Here is a 20436-nt window from a genome sequence, read left to right as displayed (position 1 = left end):
GAGTACAATGGCGCAATCTCGGCTCACTGCAACCTCCACCTCCCAGGTTCAAGCGATTCCCCTGCCTCAGCCTCCCGAGTAGCTGGAATTACAGGCACCCACCACCATGCCTGGCTATTTTTTGTATTTTTAGTAGAGATGGGGTTTCACCACATTGGCCAGGCTGGTCTCGAACTCCTGACCTTAGGTGATCCACCCACCTTGGCTTCCCAAAGTGCTGGGATTACAGGCTTGCATGAGCCACCGTGCTTGGCCTATTATTATTATTTTTTAGACATGGGGTCTTACTCTTTTGGAATGCAGTGGTGCGATCATGGCTCACTGCAGCCTCAAGCTCCTGGGCTCAAATGGGAGCCCGGCTAATGTATTTTTATTTTTCATAGAGACAGGATCTTACTATGTTGCCTAGGCTGGTCTCAAACTCCTGGCCTCAGGCCATCCTCCTGCCTCAGCCTCCCAAAGTGCTGGGATTATAGACGTGAGCCACCATGCCCTGCCTAAATGCATTTTCAACCCAACAATATGTTCAGTGTATCGTGGGTATATCGGGATATCACCCACCATAAGGTGAGGAGCACTTGTACGCTATCAGAGCCGGCTACATAATTTTCAGGGCATTGTGCGAAATGAAAATGCATTGCCTCTTGTTCAAAAAGTATTCAGAATTTAAAAAATGTCAACAGCAGAGCATTCAACCAAGTGCAGGCTCCTTCTAAGCACAGGTTGTTCCAGGTGCGGAATGCCGTGTGACTCTGCATGTCACATCCCATGAAGCGAGCCCCGGCTGCTACTCAGATTAGCTTGGTTTTCCTTGTTAAACAATCCTTGAATTTTAGAGCTGAAATGGTAACTCAGGTATTATCTAATTCATCTCTTCCCATTTTACAGACAGAGAAACTGAGGCACTGAAGCTGTCTTGCTTAAAGGTCACAGAGTGAGAGGAAGAACTCAGTTTGGATCCTGGGCCTCCCAGCTCTGGGTTGTTCTTTAATGTATCACAAGATCACTCCAGGCTTGGTCAGACATTTATGTCTTCATGCCATTGACCTTCAGCAGGAAAGTCAGCCTGGAAGGGGTGGAAGGGGTTCGAATGTACCAGTCTTGTTATAAAGAACTCAAATTAGCTGGGTGTGGTGGCACATGCCTATAATCCCAGCTATTCGGGAGGCTGAGGCAGGAGAACCGCTTGCACCTGGGAGGCAGAAGTTGCGGTGAGCTGAGATTGCACTGTTGCACTCCAGCCTGGGCAACAAGAGCGAAACTCCCTCTCAAACAAACAAATAAACAAACAAACAAAAAAACCAAAAAACCTCAAGAAGCTATTTACATATTTTCTATAACAGAACATTGTCTTTTATAATAGTCTTTTTTTTTTTCTCTCACTCCTTGTTTTGGAGACGGGGTCTTGCTGTGTTGCCTAGGCCGAAGTGCTGTGGTTTTCACGGGTGAAATTGTCACACATTGCCATCTCAGACTCCTGGGCTTGAGCGATCCTTCCATCTCAGTCTCCAGGTAGCTGGAACTACAGGTGTGCACCACTGTACCAGGCTCTTTTTCTTTTTAAGCAACATGTGCAGGTAGAATTTCCCTGAAGCCACTGGGTCAGATGACATGTTATTTCTCTACAAATAATTACAGGTATTGGAACCAGGCTAGAGGCTGGGCTGCCAAGGCTACAAAACATGCTAAATTTCAGGACATCCCTGTTGAGTCCCATAAAGCTGAGCAAAGAAGGGACTTTGGGTTCTCCTAGTGGTGCAGTTTTATTCACTGATTGATCTCAGGTAGAAGCTCTGTTGGGCGCCATTCTTCCATTCTTTCCTTCAGCTGCTTTTTAGTGAGAAGCTACCATGTACTGGGTACCAGTCTAGGATCTGGGGATACAGCTGGGGTTGCCAGATAAAAATACAGGATGTCCACTTAAATTTGAATTTCAGGTAAACAATGAATAACTTCTTAGTTTATGTCTGTCCCACATACTATTTTGGACATACTTCTACTAAGAAAAGCATTCATTGTCTAAAATTCAAATTTAACTGGGTATCCTGTATTTGTATTTGCTAAACTTGGCAACCCTAGATATCCCAGGGAAGAAAACAGACAAATATCCCTGCCCTTGTGGGGACTGCATTCAAGTGGAAGGAACAGGCAATAAAAGAAATATACATATGAATAAAATACACCATAGCGGAAAGGGCAATGAGGAACATGAAGCAGGGTGAGGAGACAGAGAATGCTGGGAGATGCGATTTTTATTAGGACAGGCAGGGAAGGTCTCTAAGAGGTGACTTTTGAGCTGTGAAATGAACAAAGTAAGGTAGTGGCCAGGCAACATCTGAGGGAACAGTAAGTACAAAGGCCCTGGGGTGGGGTCATGTGGGCGTTATCAAGGAACAGGCGGACGATCAGGGTGGCAGAGGGAGTAAGAGAAGGGGAGAATGGCAGGAGATGATACCCAAGGAGAGTCAGGTGGGACGTAGCTTACGTAGGGCCTTGCAGACCAAGGGCTTTGTATTTAATTTTAATTTAATGGGAAGCCACTGGAGGGTTTATCAGATGTATATTTTTTAAAGGCTCCCTCTGGCTGCTCCACATAGGGGCAAAAGTGGAAGTAGCAAGTCCAGGGAGGAGGCTTCTGCAGTTGTCTAAGTAAGAAATAATGAAGACCTGAATTCTTGGGAGGTGGGAGGAAGAACAGTGAAGTTAGTGAGAAACGGGTGGCTTTGGGTTACATTTGGTGCAACTGCCTGCATTTGCTGAGGGTTTGCACGTGGGCATGAGAAAAGGCGAGGACTCAAGAACCACTCTTTGGTGTTTGATTGGAGAACTGGATTACAGGCAGAGCAATACTTGAGTTGAGGCACAGTGAGGCAGGAACAGCTGGAGACGTAGGGTTTGGTTTCGGACACATTCACACTGAGGTGCCTGTTAGATGCTCCAGTGGAGATGTTGGGTCGTCATTGGATATACAAGCCTGGATTTCTGTGGAGAGGCCCAGGTTGTAGATAAAAACGAGCTTTCTACCAGAAGGTGGAAAGGAAGGCAGAGCTGTAGGTGGTGGGTAACTCCAGGGCCAGTCTTGAAGCAGCCTGGGGACGCAGAGCCACCTTGGGTGGCAGGAGGAGCTTCTTGAAGACGTTTCAGGAGTCAGTGCTTCTTGACTGTTTCTATCCAGGTGGACCCAAATTATGCTCCATTTTAAGGAAGCCTAGAAGAGGAAGAGAGGTAATTCACAGATGGACCAAAGGATGACAGTCTATGAGTCTTGTGAATCCTTCCACATTTTCTTATCTCTATGGCTACCACTTGTCTCTGTAGTCCACACCCCCATTATCTCTTGCCTGGACGGCTATAAGAACCATCTACTTGGTCCTCCGGCTTCAACCCTTGCCCCTGCAATTTCTCATCCTCAGAGAACCCAGAGCCATCATCTAAAAACTCATCTATGATTCTGTCATGTGCTGCCTAACACTCTCCAGTTGTTCCCAATTGCTTTCAGGTCCCAAACTCTCAACATGGTCTCCTGGGCCCCACTTACCTCCCAGCCTGATCTTACACCATCTTCTCATCCTTCCCTGAGCACCTGCCACTCCTGTCTTCTTTCGGGTCCTCCATCGTTTCATACTTTCCTCCTGCCTCAGAGCCTTTACACATACTCCCTCATCGCTCTGTTAGTACCTCCCCTCATCATTCCCTAACTAACTTCTACCAACCTTCCAGTCCCAGCTTAAACATCGCCTCCCTAGGGCAGCCTTATCTGAATTCCCTGTCTACGTCAGTTTTCCTTGACATAAGCTCTGTAACACATTCTCCTTGCCTTTCACGGCACATATCTCAGTCTGTAATTAGACTGTGGGTTAAGTGCATGTTGAAGGGAGCTGAGTTCCTGGGCCAGGGTCAAATAGTACCAATGTGTGCTAGAAGTTTCAAAGTCTCAGTGGCTTCACTAGCTTTCTGTTGCACTTCGGTTGGAGAGGCTGGGGAAAAACTCAGAGGCCAGGGTGTCCAAAGGAGGTCAGACACAGGATAGAGAGAAAGTTGACAGCGATGCCCTGTGAAGATCACCATCCCACCTCCATCCCTCCACCTCCCAGAGTCACTCTCGATGCATAAAGGTCATGCATTCTGCTCCTGGACCTTGTTCCTAAGAGCACAGATTATTTATTTTTGAATTGAAAAGATGCCTTTCCCCCAGCCCAAACTCCCACCCTTCAAGGTAACCCTTAGGGAAGAAGACCCTTTTACTCCCCACTGTCCAGCAGAAACTCTTTTATGGGTTGGCACCTAGTCTGAAGCACTTCCTTTTAAAGAACTCTGACTACAATAGTCCGACTCCAAATCCTAGAAGCTTTGAAAATATATCCACTGTTCAGAGGGACAACAAAGGCAGTTAGACTGTCCTGAACTGTCCTGCCTCAGGCTGAAATTTTTGTAGCACTTGATCAGTTGCAAAGTGATCTTCCCTTTAATATCTCATTTTATCATTGGGTATCTGAAGAGGAAGTGGAATTGGGGTAAGAATTTAGGTTCTTGCCGTAGCATTTGGGTGGCCAGGGTAAGCCTCATGGTGGAGGACCCTTAAAGAAAACTCTAAGGATTTTAAGGAGACTCAAACTCTACATTCATCCAGGCAAACATCTACTCTTCCATTGATTAATGGATCCACTCATCCGTGCAACACATTCACTCTTTCATCCATCCATTCATCCATCTATCCTCCATCAATCCATCCATGTATCTTTCATTCATCCATTTATCCATTTATCCTCCATCCATCCATCCATCCATCCACCCTCCATCCACTCCTCCATCATCCATCCATTCTTCCATCCATCCCCTATCCATCCATCCACCCATCTATTCATCCATCCATCCATCTTCCATCCATGCATCCATCTTCCATTCACCCATCCATCAATCCATCTACTTATCCATCCTCCATTTATCCACACATCCATTGCACATAAAGCTGCGAATGAGGTGGTCATAGCCCCTGCCTTAGTGGATCTCAGGCTAGTTAGTGGAGATAAAATTCTCTGATTGGCGCAGTCTGGGTCATTCATCCACTTCTTTGCTTGGGGAAGGTGGGGCAGCTGGGTTGATAGCTCTACCAAGATTATGTTTAGAGTAGTTTCCCCAAGGAACACACTGGGGTGCTGTTATGAGAAGAAGGGAGGAATTATTCTGGGTAGGCACAATCAACAAATGTCCACTAGATTTAGTGGAACTTAATAATTATGGGATGGAGGGATGAGAAAGGATGTGGGGAGGCATTCCTAGCTTTTCTCCTTTTCTAAATCACAGGGGAAGCCTGGTTTTCTTGTTTATTGGCCAAAATTTCATCATCTGGACCTTGGGTCCCTGTCATAAGGACCCAGAAGAATCCGTCTCTTTCTAGATACCTGTCTATAAGTATCCTAGCTGGGGTCTTCACTCTTCCTTCCTCCACCTAAATGCATCAGCTGCCCCCAAGATGCTTGTTGGATACACATGGCATAGAAGTGCTTATAGTTAGGAAACAAAGGCTGGAATTTCTTTATGCTCTGACAACAAGGAGGTGCTGCCCAAGACTCTGAAATGATTCCTGAGCCAGCCCCCAGGCCCCTGCAGTAGAGTTTGAGTCTAAACCAAAGTGGTTCTCATCTCTGGCCACACATTGGAAGCATCTGGTGAGCTTTTACAAAATACTGATGCCTAAGTCCCAACCCCAAACATTCTGATCAAATCGATGTCTGGTGGTGCTCAGGTAGTTGAATACAAATTTTAACAGCTCTCCAGGTGATTCTAATGTGTAGTCTGGGTTAAGAACCACTGGTCTGAGTCTAATTTTGAAAACCCCGTTCATAACTGTGCTACTTTGCTTTCAGGGCATAAGCATGATGAAGGGAGAGGCTGTGGCTTGTTGATGGTTGCATCCCCAATGTCTTGTGGCAGTGCCAGGCAGGTGCTCAATAAATATTTGTGGAATGATGGATGGCTTGGCACAAATCCCCTTAATGGAGCTGAGATGGCTCCCCTGAAGAATGCGTGTCCTCAATTCCTCCTGGCACATGGGGAAGGATTCGAATCACTTGAGGTCAAGCTGTGGTTCTCACGAGGATCTTAAGACCTCTCCTGTCTAATCTTCTCATCCTCAACACTGGCTGCACCTTAGATTCATCTGAAGTTTAAAAAAATTTTCAGGCCGGGCGTAGTGGCTCACACCTGTAATCCCAGCACTTGGGGAGGCCGAGGCGGGTGGATCACGAGGTCAGGAGATCGAGACCTTCCTGGCTAACACAGTGAAACCCCATCTCTACTAAAAATACAAAAAAGTAGCCGGACGTGGTGGCTGGCACCTGTAGTCCCAGCTACTTGGGAGGCTGAGGCAGGAGAATGGCGTGAACCCAGAAGGCAGAGCTTGCAATGAGCCAAGATCACGCCACTGCACTCCAGCCTGGGCGACAGAGCGAGACTCCGTCTCCAAAAAATAAAAAAATAAAAAAAATAAAAATTAGGAATTCTGCTTCAGTGGGTTTGGATTGCAGCCCGGCACGGGAGTTTAAAAAGGTGTCCCAGGTGATTCTAATATGTGGGAAGGGTTGAAGACCGCTGTTTTGATCTTTTCTACCTCTGTGAGTCTGTTTCCAACTTCAGCTAAGTTGGTGGAGCCCCCTGGCAGAGTTTTATTGGAGGGTGTTCTTTAGTTACTGGGTCCTTATGCAGTGTTTGCCAAATGTACCTGTTCATTAATGCTCACGTTTGGGTGCTTAATTAAAAATACACATTCACGAGTCTGTATTCAGACTTATGGAATCAGAAGCTCCAGGGAGGGGCCTGGGAATCATGCTTTAAACAAGCAGCCAGGCGTGTTTGTCACTTGCCAACCGCCCCATCAGAACTGTACTCCTCGTTCTCCCTCCAGCACACCCAGCCCCTTCGAGCTCTGGCTCTGTGTTTTGGTTCTCACTGCCAGAACACACTTCCCCAAGATCGCCTCATCAATCAGGTTTCTTCAAATGTCACCTCCTCAGAGAGGTCCTCCTTGACCACCCAAGGGACTAAAGCCACCCCAACCTTTATCCCATACCCTGGTGAGTTCTCTCCTGGCCCCATAAGGAGATGCTTTTTGTCCTGTTTCTCTCCTTCAGGCCTCTCCCACTACCAAAGCCTGAGCTTCCGAGGGCAACAGTGTCTGGCTCCTGCTGGGTGCCCAGCACCTGGCACGTGGTAGGTGGCCAGGAGGCATAGCTGTAACGGGGGGGACTAGTGCTGTCAGTCTGATTCCTTCCTAGGCGCTGGGGAGTTGAGTTCAGGGCCATGCAGGTGTCTGAAGTATTGTGAAAATCATGCCGCCCCCGTGGGCACACGGAGACGCCTGGAGACACGGGTCTGCAATAGAAGGGGGTGGATACCCCCTTCCACCCCATGGAGAAGAAAAGCAGGAAAAAGTGTGGGGCCAGTGGGTCCCTTAGGGCAAAAGTCCTAGTGGCGGCAGCTTTCTTGTCTAGACCCTGGTTCGCGCAGGGCGTGTCGCACTCACCCGTGGAGGGTGGGAGACAGCGGCCGCCCCTGCGCCCAGCGGTGGCCCGGGACAGTGTGGTCAGGTCCGCGGGCAGCCTCCTTCCTCCCGGCACCGGCCAGCCCAGGCCGCGCGCCCCTCCCCTCCGGTCCCCTGGTGGCGGCCCCGCCCCCGCCGGCCTGGCCGCCCTGTCCCCGCCTCCACGCCCCCCCCCCTCCCCGGGCTGCAACAGGTGCCTCCGGAGCAGGAAGCTTGCGCCGCCGTCGCCGCCGCCGCTCAGCTTCCCCGGGCGCGTCCAGGACCCGCTGCGCCAGGCGCGCCGTCCCCGGACCCGGCGTGCGTCCCTACGAGGAAAGGGACCCCGCCGCTCGAGCCGCCTCCGCCAGCCCCACTGCGAGGGGTCCCAGAGCCAGCCGCGCCCGCCCTCGCCCCCGGCCCCGCAGCCCTCCTGCCCTGCGCGCCATGAACGCCCCCGAGCAGCAGCCCCAACCCGACGGCGGGGACGCCCCAGGCCACGAGCCTGGGGGCAGCCCCCAAGACGAGCTTGACTTCTCCATCCTCTTCGACTATGAGTATTTGAATCCGAACGAAGGTCGGTGGAGGCTACCCCTGGCCTGGCCCCTGAGCCCGCCAGGGGCTCAGGCCTGGGGACTGGGCACAGGAGTCCTCTTGGCTCCAGCCGTCCCCCTTCCTAAGGGGCCTGGAGGGAGGGTGCCCTTACCCAGGTGCCAGGGAGGGGAGGCGTCAGTGGCCACTGCCACCCTTAGGGGGCGGTCGGCTCCCTCTTGCCCCTTAGGGGCACCAGTTTCTGGTTGCTCATGACTGCTCCCTGAGGGTCACTCTCAGCAAAACAAAAGGTGGCAGGCAGGTCCCAAGGCTGGGGGGCGGGTGCTGTCTGCTGGCCTCTTGCCTGGGACTGGGCTGTCAAAGGGCAAGGGACATGATTTCTGTGCCTTTGGAGGGAGGAGGTGAGGAAGCGAAGAATGGAGTTAGCGGGGAGGGGTTGCAAAAAAAAAAAAAAAAAAAAAGGAAGGGGGTTGCAGCTGAACCCAGTTATCAAGGGTAGGAGGCGGCTCCTTCCCTCCAGGCACTGAAGTGAGGCCACGCAGCTCCCATCACCTCCTGTGAGCAGTGGTTGACCGGGACTTTGTGTTGAAACTGAGGAAGAGGTTGTCTGTCTGATGCTGGAGAGGGTTAAAACCTCTGGTATTATAAGGCCGGCCCATTTCCTCCCTGGGTTCTGCTGCTGAACCCATCACTTATCACCCACAAGAGGATTGGTCTGAGCTATATTAAGTGATCTTCTATGCTTAGTCCTAATGGATGTGGTGGGATGGGGTGGGGTGAGGGGCAGCTGCAGCATGGATTCAGAAGGACACAGGCCCTTTCTGCCTGAACTTTGTCACTCTGTGCCTCCAACTGCCCTCAGTTGCTGGGGGCTGGGGACTTCCCCGGGCTGGGCCCAATGCTTATCTGTCACTTCACGTGTTTAACAGGAGCGTTCGTTAGAGGGAGGAGGAGGAGGAGGGGGAAGCGGCCACACGCCCAACCTCACTGTGTATTTCTGGTTAGCAGGTTGTCTTGGAAAAAACAAAAAACCCAACCAGGCTTCCTGATTTTGACAGCCCAGCCCAGCCCAGCCAATGCTTGTTGAAGGCTCAGGGGCAGGCCTGTTGGTAGCTTCCAGACGCACTCTGGGCTTGCCTACATCTAGTGTGTAGGAAGGGCTTGTGCTGACTGGCTCGTGGAGGAAGCCTGTCAAGGAGGCTTGGTGGCCTGATGTTTCCCAAAAGCACTGTGTTAGGCAGATAATGAAGTTTTCGCTTCCATCGGTGTCCTCTCTGGCCACGTTAGGTGAGGGGTTTGCTTTAGCTTTGGGTATCCTCTCCCCTTGGATACCCAGAGATGGTCATTAGTAATAATTTTGTGTCTTGGCTGGAGATGGAAACAATTAGCCAACAGAAGAGACCAGTCTTCTAGAGTTGCAATCTGGAGGACATCTTTTGCTTTGAAAAGATACAATTAAGAATCTGCAAACGATCCGCACTAATATCCGTGGTCTTTCTGTTCATTAAGATTAAAGTCATGTTTTTCAGGGAACGAATACTCACACCCCTCCCAGATTGGTAATCAGCTTTTATTTTCCTTGTCGGGTGGGGTGGGGGGATTTCCGGGGAAATAGTTTCCAAGCCAAATCTGAAGGGAGGTACTTTTTATGGTTTTTCTTGGCAAGTGCTGCTTGGTGGCCACCAGATGGGTATCTAAATGACCACAATGAAAGCCCTGGAATCTGTTTTTTCGAAAAAAAAAAAAAAACAAACTTCAGTTTTTGGAACAGTTTCAGATTTACAGAAAAGTTGCAAAGATAGCACAGAGAGTTCCCATACACCCAATACCCTGTTTCCCCGTGTTATTAATGTTTTACATTAGTATGGTGCATTTATTGTAACCAACAAACCAATATTGACACATTATTAACTGAGGTTTATGCCTTATTCAGATTGGGAATGTTTTATGTGACCTTCGCTGTTTTGAGGAGTGTTGGTTGTATTGTAGACTATCCCTTCATTAGACTAGGGCTCTAGGTTTTCGGGAGGAAGCCCACAAAGATAAAGCTCCCTTCTCATCACATCGTATCAACAGTATGTACTATCCAGCCAGGCGTGGTGGCTCACGCCTGTAATCCCAACACTTTGGGAGGCTGAGGCAGGCGAATCACCTGAGGTCAGGAGTTTGAGACCAGCCTGGCCAACATGGTGAAACCCCAACTCTACTAAAAATACACAAATTAGCCAGGCATGGTGGAAGGCACTGTAATTCCAGAAACTCAGGAGGATGACGCAGGAGAATTGCTTGAACCCAGTAGGCGGAGGTTGCAGTGAGGCAGGTGGCACCATTGCACTCCAGCCTGGGCGACAAGAGTGAGACCGTGTCTCAAAAAACAACAAAAAAAAGTATACTATCCATGTCATTTATCATTAATGCTAACCTTGATTACCCAGTAGAGGTAGCTTTTCTCAGTTTCTTCAAACTCTTTGGAAGGCGTTACTACATGAAGCCCACACTTAAGGAGTACAGGGTAATACTCCAGAATCTGGAAAGCACTTACTCTTTGCTGAGAAGTAGGCAGCACAGAAGAGTTAGCACCCAGAAAGAGAAGGGATGCTGTGGCCGGGAGTGGTGGCTCATGCCTGCAATCCCATCAATTTGGGAAGTTGAGGTGGGAAGATTGCTTGAGTCCAGGGCTTCAAGACCAGCCGGGGCAACATAGCAAGACCTCATCTCTAATAAAAATAAAAAAATAAAACAATTAGCCTAGCCTAGTTGCGCATGCCTGTAGACCCAGCTTCCCAGCTACTCGGGAGGCTTAGGTAGGAGAATCTCTTAACCCCAGGAGTTCGAGGCTGCCCTGAGCCGTGATCGTGCCACTGCACTCCAGCTCATGGGACAGTGCGAAACCCTGTGTCAAACCAACAAATCAGACAAAAAAAGAGAAGGGACATGGTAAGCTTTGAGAGGCTAATGTGAACTGCCCCAGATGTGCATCTGGCTCTGGGTCACCCAGATGTTAATAGCAGTCACCTCTCTTTGCTTCTGTATGGTGGGACTCCTCAGGGGTGAACACTAGCCTTAATCTTTTTATTAGGTTTTGTCCCAGATGGCAACATATTGATGACGCATGTAAAGTTCTACCCTTAACTCTGGGCACGAGCTTGGCAAAAACCAAGGAAGGAAAGGTACTGCTAATGGGGCAGACATTGTTGATAGAATTGGTGAAGGTAAATTAGGGAATTTTGGAGAGGTCGGATGCTCATTTTATGGAGTTTAGCATGTAGCGGACGTTCATTAGCCCATGTGATTCCACTCCAACCTTAGCAGGCAGGCACTATTATCACCCCTGTTTTATGGAGGAGGAAGCTAAGGCACAGAGAGGTAAAGTAATTTTCCCAAAATAGGCAGTGTTGCTCCATACCATGTGTTCTGAACTATTGTGTTAGGGTCCTCATTCTCTCATTTGGTGAGAGACACGTGCAAACCAGTTAGCAAGGTGTCTGGGACCATGGCAGGGCTGGAATTGAAAACCTTGTTTACCAACAAGGTGATCTTGAGCAAGTCATCTAGCCTCTCTGGACCTCTGTCTGCTTATCTGTAAAATGGCTGAAATAATACCACTTGCCTCATAGGACCGTTACCTGCCTTGAATAGGTTAACCCATTTAAATCAACACAGCATGTGATCTGTTACTAGTGGTTTAGTAAACCCTTGCCTTTGTTAATGGAGGTGTTCAATTAATATGAGCCATTGTTTATTTACTCATTCAGCTATTGAGCACCCTCTGTGTTAGATCCTAGGGTCACAACGGGGAATGAGACCCAGATCCTGCCCTCTCTGAGCTACGGCCTCTAATTGTGCCTCTGTTGTTTTCTCTTGTCTAATTGCATTAACTAATACCTCCAGTAGAGTGTTACATGATAGTGAAGACAGTGGGCATCCTTGCCTTGGAGGAGGACTCCAGTGTTGGCTTTAAAATTGAGGTGTATGAATTATGTAAAGGAAGTATTAGTTCTTTCTTTTTTCCCCTGAGAGTTTTTATTACAAATGGGAGTTGAATTATATCAAAGGCTTTTTTAGCATCTATGGAAAAATATGATCTTATTCTTCGTAGACCTATTAATATGTTGGCATACATTAGATTTCTTTATATGAAGACATCCTTGGTATGGACTCCACTTGGTGTATTATTTTCTTAAGGTGGTTGTGGCATCAGATAATATTTAAGCATTTTTCAGTATTCATGAGTGATATTCATATTGGCCTATTTTTTGTGCTATCAGGTTCAGGTTTCTTTCCTTTTCTAAGCTCAGGAATAATTTCTGTCTCCCTGGGACTCCCTGGTCTCTAAAGCTGTGATAGAATTCCTCTGTGAAGCCGCCTGGACCTGGTGCTTCTTTGTGGAGTTGTTTCTTGATGGCTTTCTCTATACTGTGGGAATTGGTCTCTTTACACTTTCTATTTCTACTGGAGTCAATTTTTGTAAACTCTATCTTTCTGGGAAATTATCCATTTTATCTGTCTAGGTTTCAAATGTATTCACTAGAGATGTGCAAAGAAGACTCTTAATTTTCTTTCTGGTGGAGGAGACAACCAAGTACACAGTGACAGAAAGACCCGGGGGGCAAGGATGTGGGAGTCCTGATGGGGCCACTGATCCCACCCTGGAAGGGGAAGATGTGCTGGCTGTCAGTAGACAGTTCAGAAGCTGAATTCCCTTATGCATGCTTGTGAATACAATGGACTCTTATTTCTCCCAACTTGTAATACACTGAGAGAGACAGGTGGGTACTGGGAATCCCTGGTCACCTCCAGAGATGCCGGATCTCCAGTTACTGTGTTGGGGACAGATATGTGGGGAGTGCTCACATCTGCTTTGCCTTAACAGTCTGGTGCAGCCCTCCTTCAATTTCTGCTAAGCTAAAGCATTTAATACCAACTTCGGCCTTTCAGAAAGGAAAACTGGTTCCTTCTGATCACTGCTTGTTGTTTTATAGTCTATTCCTGTGATCCTTACACTTTTGAGGTCACAGCCCTTTAAAAAGCTGATGAAATCTGCAGATTCTATAGACACACACACGATGCGAGTGCATGCTCCACATGGGCAGCCCTTTCCCCTGGGCACTACCCCCTCACCACATACCCCCTGCACCCCCCACCCACACATCCCCACCTCCCCTCTCCACTCCCTCTCATATCCCCCTACGTGCTTTTGATGTCATTTCTCAGCACTCACAGACCCTTCTGTGTCCCATTCCCTAATTTTACTGGCACTTCAGTGTAGGAACACCTGCTCTCGACCCATTCACAGGGCACAATTAAAACCCCATTCTTTCAGCAAACACACTGAATACTGGTTTTGTGCCAGGCCCTGTAGCGGCATAGGGACAAATTAGATATGGTGTCTGGCCTCCCCTGGCCCCCAGGCCAATATGGGTCACAGTCTGGTAAACAAATAGGGACAAATGAGGTGCTGTGATACAGTATCTGTGTGTGTGTGTGTGTGTGTGTGTGTGTGTGTATTTGGTGCTTGCTAAAAATAGTGTTCTACACTAAGCAAGCAGGTTCACTAAACACACGTGACATTCAGAGACATTGCCTTCTGTGTTGAGTTAAGGACAGGCCTTAATAAGCCTGCTTTGGACAAATAACGTCTCCAGGTGCAGCTGGAAAGGTGAAATGAGGGCTAGAACTGAGCATCGGCCTTGCAGGGAGGCAGAGGAAATGAAGTTGCCTCACTCACTCTTCCCTGTGAAACACATGGCATCTTGGCTTCTAAATTCAAGCCCCTGTGTTCTTTTGGTGGCATAGATTTTGATCAGGAGTAGAGGCTCCTAAAACTTTAAAGCAGTGTTATTCAGGTTGGTTCTCAAGGCTCTCCAGCCATATCAGGTGGCAGGTTAAATACATTTGAAAAATGTAGAATAGGTGGCAAGGGGCTCTCAGTCCTGGCTGCATTAGAAGTTCTCAGGCTGCATCCTGGACCAGTGAGATCAGGTTCTTGGGGGTAAGGTAACTTTGCTGAGAGTTTGCATTGGCAAGTGGCAGGGCAGGCCTTGAACTTGGGCACTGAGCATTCTGGGTCCCTGCCATCAGCACTATATCTCACAGCCAGGATGTGGCCCTGGAGGGCAGCAGGACACCGTATGGAGCTGCTGTCTCTAACTTTGTCTGATGTGTCTCGTACGGTGGGATGTGTGCACGTTCACCTCTTACAGTTGATATTTATATAATTAGAAATTGTATCTTGCTACTGTCCTAATGGGATTATACTCATTGGAAAACTCCTGGCTAAGGTAGAAATGAGAAATGACAGGGAGCTCTGCTATTTTTCTGTTTCTTTCTCCATCCCGGTGGATGGTCCTGCCTGCCTCCTGGGCATTTGGATCTAAAGCCCTGCACTTGAATCTTTAATGCTTTTTCCCTCTGTGGAAGAAATATACCAAAGGCAGACTGTAAGCCACATGCAGAGTGGGGAGATTGCTTTTCCTGGGTTGGTATTTGGGACCCTCCCGACCTTGTAATCTGAGGTTTTGGAAAAAGAGCATTTCTTCAGCTGGGTCTGAAGGGAAGAAAGTGGCCAGCAAAGCTCAGGATTTATGAAGGTCCTTATCAAAACAGACCTGCTTGGGCATGCCTGCAAAAGTGAGAATGTTAAATGAGGGGGAAAAAAAACCCCAAGTCTGAAATGCCTGCTAAAGTTATTTTAAAGGTTATGGAAAGGGGCTGTTTACCTGTATAATCCTAAGAAGGTGCGCTGCAGGTCTAAAATCCGCAATGGGTGACATCACCTCTGTTGCCATGGAGTAGGGAGGAATGTCTTAATAACCAGGGGGTTGGCAGGGGCCACTGATGAAGTGTGCCCACCCCCGGGAACATGGCACTGAAATGAAAGCTCCTGGGGAAAAGTATAAATAAAGAAGCTGTCAGTCAAGAAGGCATTAATTTTAAATCTCTGACCCCGGCCAAGGGTTACACAGGCCCCACTGTCTTCAAGGGGGAAGTTTCCACTTGGATTTTAAGTTGGCTGAAAGAAAAATGGAAATCAGCCTTTCAGGCTGTGCGAGGGGATGTGGGGATCAATAAGAGACCAAACTCGCAGAGGTGGCTGGTCGGAGAGAGGGACTGTTTGCTAAGTTGGGCAGAGGATGGAAAGAAGGGATGTTCCCCTGCTCATGTCATCTTCTGCAGGCCTTTGACAGAGTGGGTGGGTTTAGCCCTGGCGAGTCCTGTTGCAGGAGGATTATCTAAAGTCTATTTCTGGGGAACTCTTCTGACCAAATCTTTCCTTCTCCTTTTGGTGAGGAAGCCACTCTGAGGTCTGTTCTCTGTCATGCATTGAACTCTCTTCTGTTAGACGCAGACCTTGCTAAATCACGAGTTTAATCTCAAATGCTTTAAAAACGGAGGGAGTTCAGCAAGGTGATTGGATAAATTGTGGTGGATTTGACAATGAAATAGTACACAGCAATAAAAATGAAAGGACTACTGCACACAATATGGGTGAAGCTCAGACATTCTGTTGAGCAAAATAAGTGAGACATATACATCCTGTATGATTTTATTTATGGGACATTCAAGAACAGTCAAACCCAGCATATGGTGAGAAAAGTCAGGGAGTGGTTCTTCCTGGGCGAGGGTGTCTGGCTTCAGGGGGGCCACAGAGAACCCTCTGGGGGACTTGAAATGTTCGAGTGTGTGTATATATGTGCAAAGGCACAAGATGTATGTGAAATATTTGTGCATTTTACTTCATGTAAGTGATGCATATTTTAAAAATTGATGAAGGCTGGGCTCAGTGGCTCACGCCTCTAATCCCAGCACTGGGAGGCCGAGGTGGGTGGATCACCTAAGGTCAGGAGTTCGAGACCAGCCTGGGCAACATGGTGAAATCCTGTCTCTACTAAAAATACAAAAATTAGCTGGGCATGGTGGCAGGCACCTGTAATTCCAGCTACTAGGGAGGCTGAGACAGGAGAATTGCTTGAACCCTGGAGGCAGAGGTTGCAGTGAGCTGAGATTGCACCACTGCACTGTAGCCTGTGCTACAAGAGTGAGACTCTGTCTCAAAAACAAACAAAACTGATGAAATCTGCAGATCCTGTATACACACAAGTACATGCTACACATGTACAGCCCCTCCCCCTGTGCACTGCCCCTCCCCCTGTCCCCCGCTGCAGCCCCCACCCTGAAATTGAATGCAAGCTTTGCCCTGACTTTTTGTGGTCTTGGGAATTTCCCTGCACCCCAAGCCTCAATTTCCCCATCTCTAACACAGAGGTGTTCAGAGTAGCTATCTCCAGGGGTTGATGTAAACTGCAGAGAGAACAGGGGAGCGTACACGTGAAAGCTTGCAGCACAGTGGACATAAGCTATTAGAATGACTAAAAATAGGAATATCTCTGGAATTCTCCAAGGCAGGAGGGCCCCAGGAAATGGCTTGAAACCAGCAAGAGACACTTCTTCCCATCCAGATTTGAAGATGGAGATGAGTCCTTGTGTGTGCCACATGCCTGGGCCCTGCTGCCCCCATCTAAAAGGTGACCTTGAGGCCTGCGGGTTGCAGATTCCATACATTTCTCCACCCCTATCCAAAAGCAATACGTGTCAGCGTGTGGGTGCATGTGTTTTTGCAAGCGGTCATGCCAGAGCCAGTCTGCAAGCCTCATTGCTTGTGGATCACCTCAGTCCTGTGTCTTGGGCGCCTGGCCTTGCGGCAGCCTGCCTGGGAAACACCACTGAGTCCTTCTTTCGGCCCCGTCTGGGGAAGGCAGACAGCTGTCTTAGCTGGGGCTAGGTCAGCAAAGACATCGCATTCAGGATGACTTTTTCCAGTGGTTCCATGGACGAGACAGGATGGCAAATGTCCTCCCTTTCCTTTTTGGCATTTCTGGACCTGATTTATCCAGATGGAATTTCTCGACTTTCAGGCCTGTGTCTGTATGTGTCACCTCTGAATGAAGGGCGTGACAACCTGACTCTGGTCATTAATATACATGATTCATTGATTGAGAATCTACTTACTGTTAGGTGGTGTATGTGTGTGACTGGGTGGGGCGTGGGCAGCAGTGGTCTAGGGGGGCTTGTCAGAAAGTTTGCTGAGTGTCAGATTTGTTATTTGGAGGCAACCCATTGCTTTTCAAAGGGGTTCTTTCTCTAGGTTGTGTACACCTGCCAGATGAAAAATCTGTCCACCTTCCTGCTCTGTTTTGGGATTCTTTGCAGCCCCTGATGGGCAGGAAGTTATGAGAGTTGTCGGGGCGAGTGGCAGGAGGCGAGGTTTGCCTCTCTGTCTGCTCCCCTTTCCTCCCGCTACAGATCTGCGGTGCCAGCTGTGGCATCCTAAGTGCTGCCTTGGCGACAGACTGTGATGTCCCAAACCCAGGCCCTGGGACTCACACCACCTCGGCATCGGGGTGAGCTCATCAAGCCGTGGGTCGGATCAGCTTGGCCAGGAATCAGTGGAGCCCTGTGGCCCTGCTGCCCATCGGAGGGGCATCCAGCCCCCAGGCCAGGCCCTGCTTCTCTCTTCCCAGCCACTCAAGCCTGAAAGCTCCATTTGCCTCTGCCCTTCCCTGTGCCCCCCAAGGACAGCTGCCTCTCAGAGGTTCCCTAGCTGGGTTTCTATTTTGGTCATACTATTCTGCTTCCCGAAAATTCCACCCGCCTGCAGTTCTAGGCAGAGAAGATGTTCTCTTGCTGTTCCTTTTTTCAAAAGTGATCTGTTGGCTGGCGGGTTGGCGCTGAGCGAGCGGCCACCTCAGACTTGGCTGTGTGTCCGTCTGCGAGGGTGAGCAACAGGCCCACAGAGCTTCCAGGGGGAGAGGCGCTGGCGGGGACCACTGTGTGGCCTGAGTGGATTTTTAAAATAATCTTTGACTCAATCCTGGGGCAAAAGGAGAGACTGTGAACATTCCCGAAGAAAGGAATCTGTGTCTTCAGTTGTCAGGGGCAGCCTACCTCCCGAGTGAAATGATGAGGCCCCCAGAGTGATTTCTTTTCCGGGGGGGATCCTTGCTTCCCTGTGTCAGGGTCAGGGTGTCGCCATCCAGGAAATCACGTCTTTCCTGAGATGCAGGATAAAGTAGTGGTTAGGGGGGTGGAGGAGCCAGGTTGCCTGAGAATGAATCTTGGCTCTGCTACTTAGAAGCTGTGTGACCTTGGGCAAATTACTCACCCTCTCTGAGCCTCATTTCCCCCCTATATAAAATGGGGAAACGATATCAGCTGCTTCATAGGGTTCTTGTGAGACAAATATGAACATATACTAGATGCATACAGTTCTCGATATAAAGTAAGTGGTATAGACGTGCTAGTATTTTGATTATGACAAGCAGCTCACTGACCCACTAACACTTTAGTAAGATTTAGTTGATCCACTCCCAGGTAGCCTGGGAGGAAAAGTACAAAGTGTGGAATGGAGAGGGTGTTGGAAGCACGTTTTACCTCCTCCACACATTTTCTGAAGGTCAGCAGAATCTGAGGTAAAAAGAGAATTCCTAAAGTGCTGACCAACCCATTTTATTTTTATAAAAATGTCTTCCTTTTTTTCGTAATGCTTTCGAAGGGGTTGGGGACTAGTGCGTTCAAGTTGTTGTAAAATAGAGTAACTATAGCAGGGAAAGGGCAGAATTGTCACCGAAAAGATTGTTCTTTCAATAATAATCCAGTAGGCCCCATTTACTGGGTATTGATTCTGTGTGTCTTGGGCTTTGCATAGGTTAGGGAAACCGACAGGCTTGTATCATCACCAGTGTCATCACCCCATGTCACACATGAGGACATGGAGTTTCCCCAAGTCTCACAGCCGGGGGTGGGAGTGGATCTGGAGTCCCCTAACCCCGTGCTACCCTCTGTTGACTGGGACCTGGATCTCAGCATAGAGCTCTTGCTTGGTGGGGCAAAGAGGAGGGCTGAACTGGCCTCCCCAGCAATCTTGTCCTGTAGTTTTTGGGAGTGGCCAGAGATTTCTCCACATATTCACAGGGCCTACCTATTGGGTAAGCACCCAGGAACTTGATGAAAGGAGGGGTGATAAGAATGAGAACTTTCAGGTGTCTGCCACAGAGATGAGCGTCACCTGCCAGGGCTGAGAGTGAGAAGATGTCTCATTTCTGAATCAGTTCAGGTTGAGGGCGTGAGTCATGAGTTGATGCTTCCAGCAGTCTTTGGGCCTCTGCTGTGCACAGGCCTCCTGTGCCATGCTGGGGCTGTAAAGCCAGGAGCCGTGGTTCTCAGCTGGGGGCGAGCCTGCCTGGCAGGAGATGTTTGGCGATGCCTGGAGACATTTTTGGTTGCCACAACGGGGAGAGGGACAGTGCAGCTGCTATTGGCATCCAGTGGGTAGGTGGCTGTGAGGATCAAGTAATTTACTACATGTAATGTGCTTATAACAATGCCTAGCATGTAAGTTCTCAATATATTTTAGCTGCTTTTTCTGCATTATAATCATCTTCATAATAATTATTGATGTAAGACTCCTATCTGCCTCTAAGAACCTCAGAGTCTAGAGGGTAGACAGACGAGTGAATCCATAGATAGACTTCAGTGTGGGACTCTGTGGGACCTGGGAGTGTAGAAGAGCTGCCTGATCCAGCCTAGGGAAACAGGGAGGGCCTCCAGGAGGGGGTGGCTCAGGTCAAGTCATGATGGATAAATAGTGGCTTGTTAGGAGATGTAAGGTCGGGAGGTATGGAAGGGAGTTCTGGGTAAGGGGAACAGCATGTGCGTGACATGGAGGTACAGAGGCCCTTGAGCAGCAACCTCTGAATCCCCCATCCCTGCTTCTATCTTCTTCCTCCCTTTGGTACTGATGCTTCGTATGCAGGCCAGGTACCTCCCATGGTAGGTGAAATGGATTTTAGGTGGTCCACCAGTGAGGACGTTGTATGTGCTAAGAACTATTTTTCAGCGCTATTTTCTCTTTGAACTAGTCAGAAGGAGTGGAGTTTCAGGCCAGGCATGGTGGCTAATGCCTGTAATCCCAGCACTTTGGCAGGCCAAGGTGGGCAGATCACTTGAGGTCAGGAGTTCGAGACTAGCCTGACCAACATGGTGAAACCCTGTCTCTACTGAAAATACAAAAAAATTAGCCGGGCATGGTAGTGGTCACCTGTAATCCCAGCTACTCAGGAGGCTGAGGCAGGAGAATCGCTTGAACCCGGGAGGCGGAGGTTGCAGTGAGTCGAGATCGCACCACTGTACTCCAGCCTGGCAACAGAGCAAGACTCTGTCTCAAAAAACAGAAAACAAACAAAAAGGAGTAGCGCTTCAGTGAGGTACTGCTGTACCGTTGACGCCTTTCTTTCTAACACTGGCTCCTCCCTTTCCCTGTTCCTAGGTCTTGACTTTCTGGGGTCTTGGAAATGTTCCATATTTTGATT

At 48.8% G+C, this 20436-nt stretch overlaps 1 protein-coding gene across 3 annotated transcripts in view; it reads left to right on the top strand.

The window, feature by feature from the left end:
• NFATC2 (nuclear factor of activated T cells 2) overlaps positions 1-20436 on the top strand; it is a 176959-nt gene that overhangs the window by 12152 nt on the left and 144371 nt on the right. The window contains exon 1 of one of the 3 annotated variants that reach the window (XM_034947643.4): positions 7743-8093. The exons of 1 other annotated variant lie outside the window; for it this stretch is intronic. In XM_034947643.4, coding sequence (XP_034803534.2) covers positions 7964-8093 — 130 coding nt within the window. In that variant the 5' untranslated portion in view covers positions 7743-7963. Of the gene's footprint in view, positions 1-7742; positions 8094-20436 lie in introns of those variants that run through there. One more of the 3 variants, XM_034947644.3, reaches the window with a different exon arrangement.

Source organism: Pan paniscus, chromosome 21 (assembly GCF_029289425.2).
Source record: "Pan paniscus chromosome 21, NHGRI_mPanPan1-v2.0_pri, whole genome shotgun sequence".
NCBI classification, from domain to species: domain Eukaryota; kingdom Metazoa; phylum Chordata; class Mammalia; order Primates; family Hominidae; genus Pan; species Pan paniscus.
This window is presented reverse-complemented; position numbering and strand designations above follow the sequence as displayed.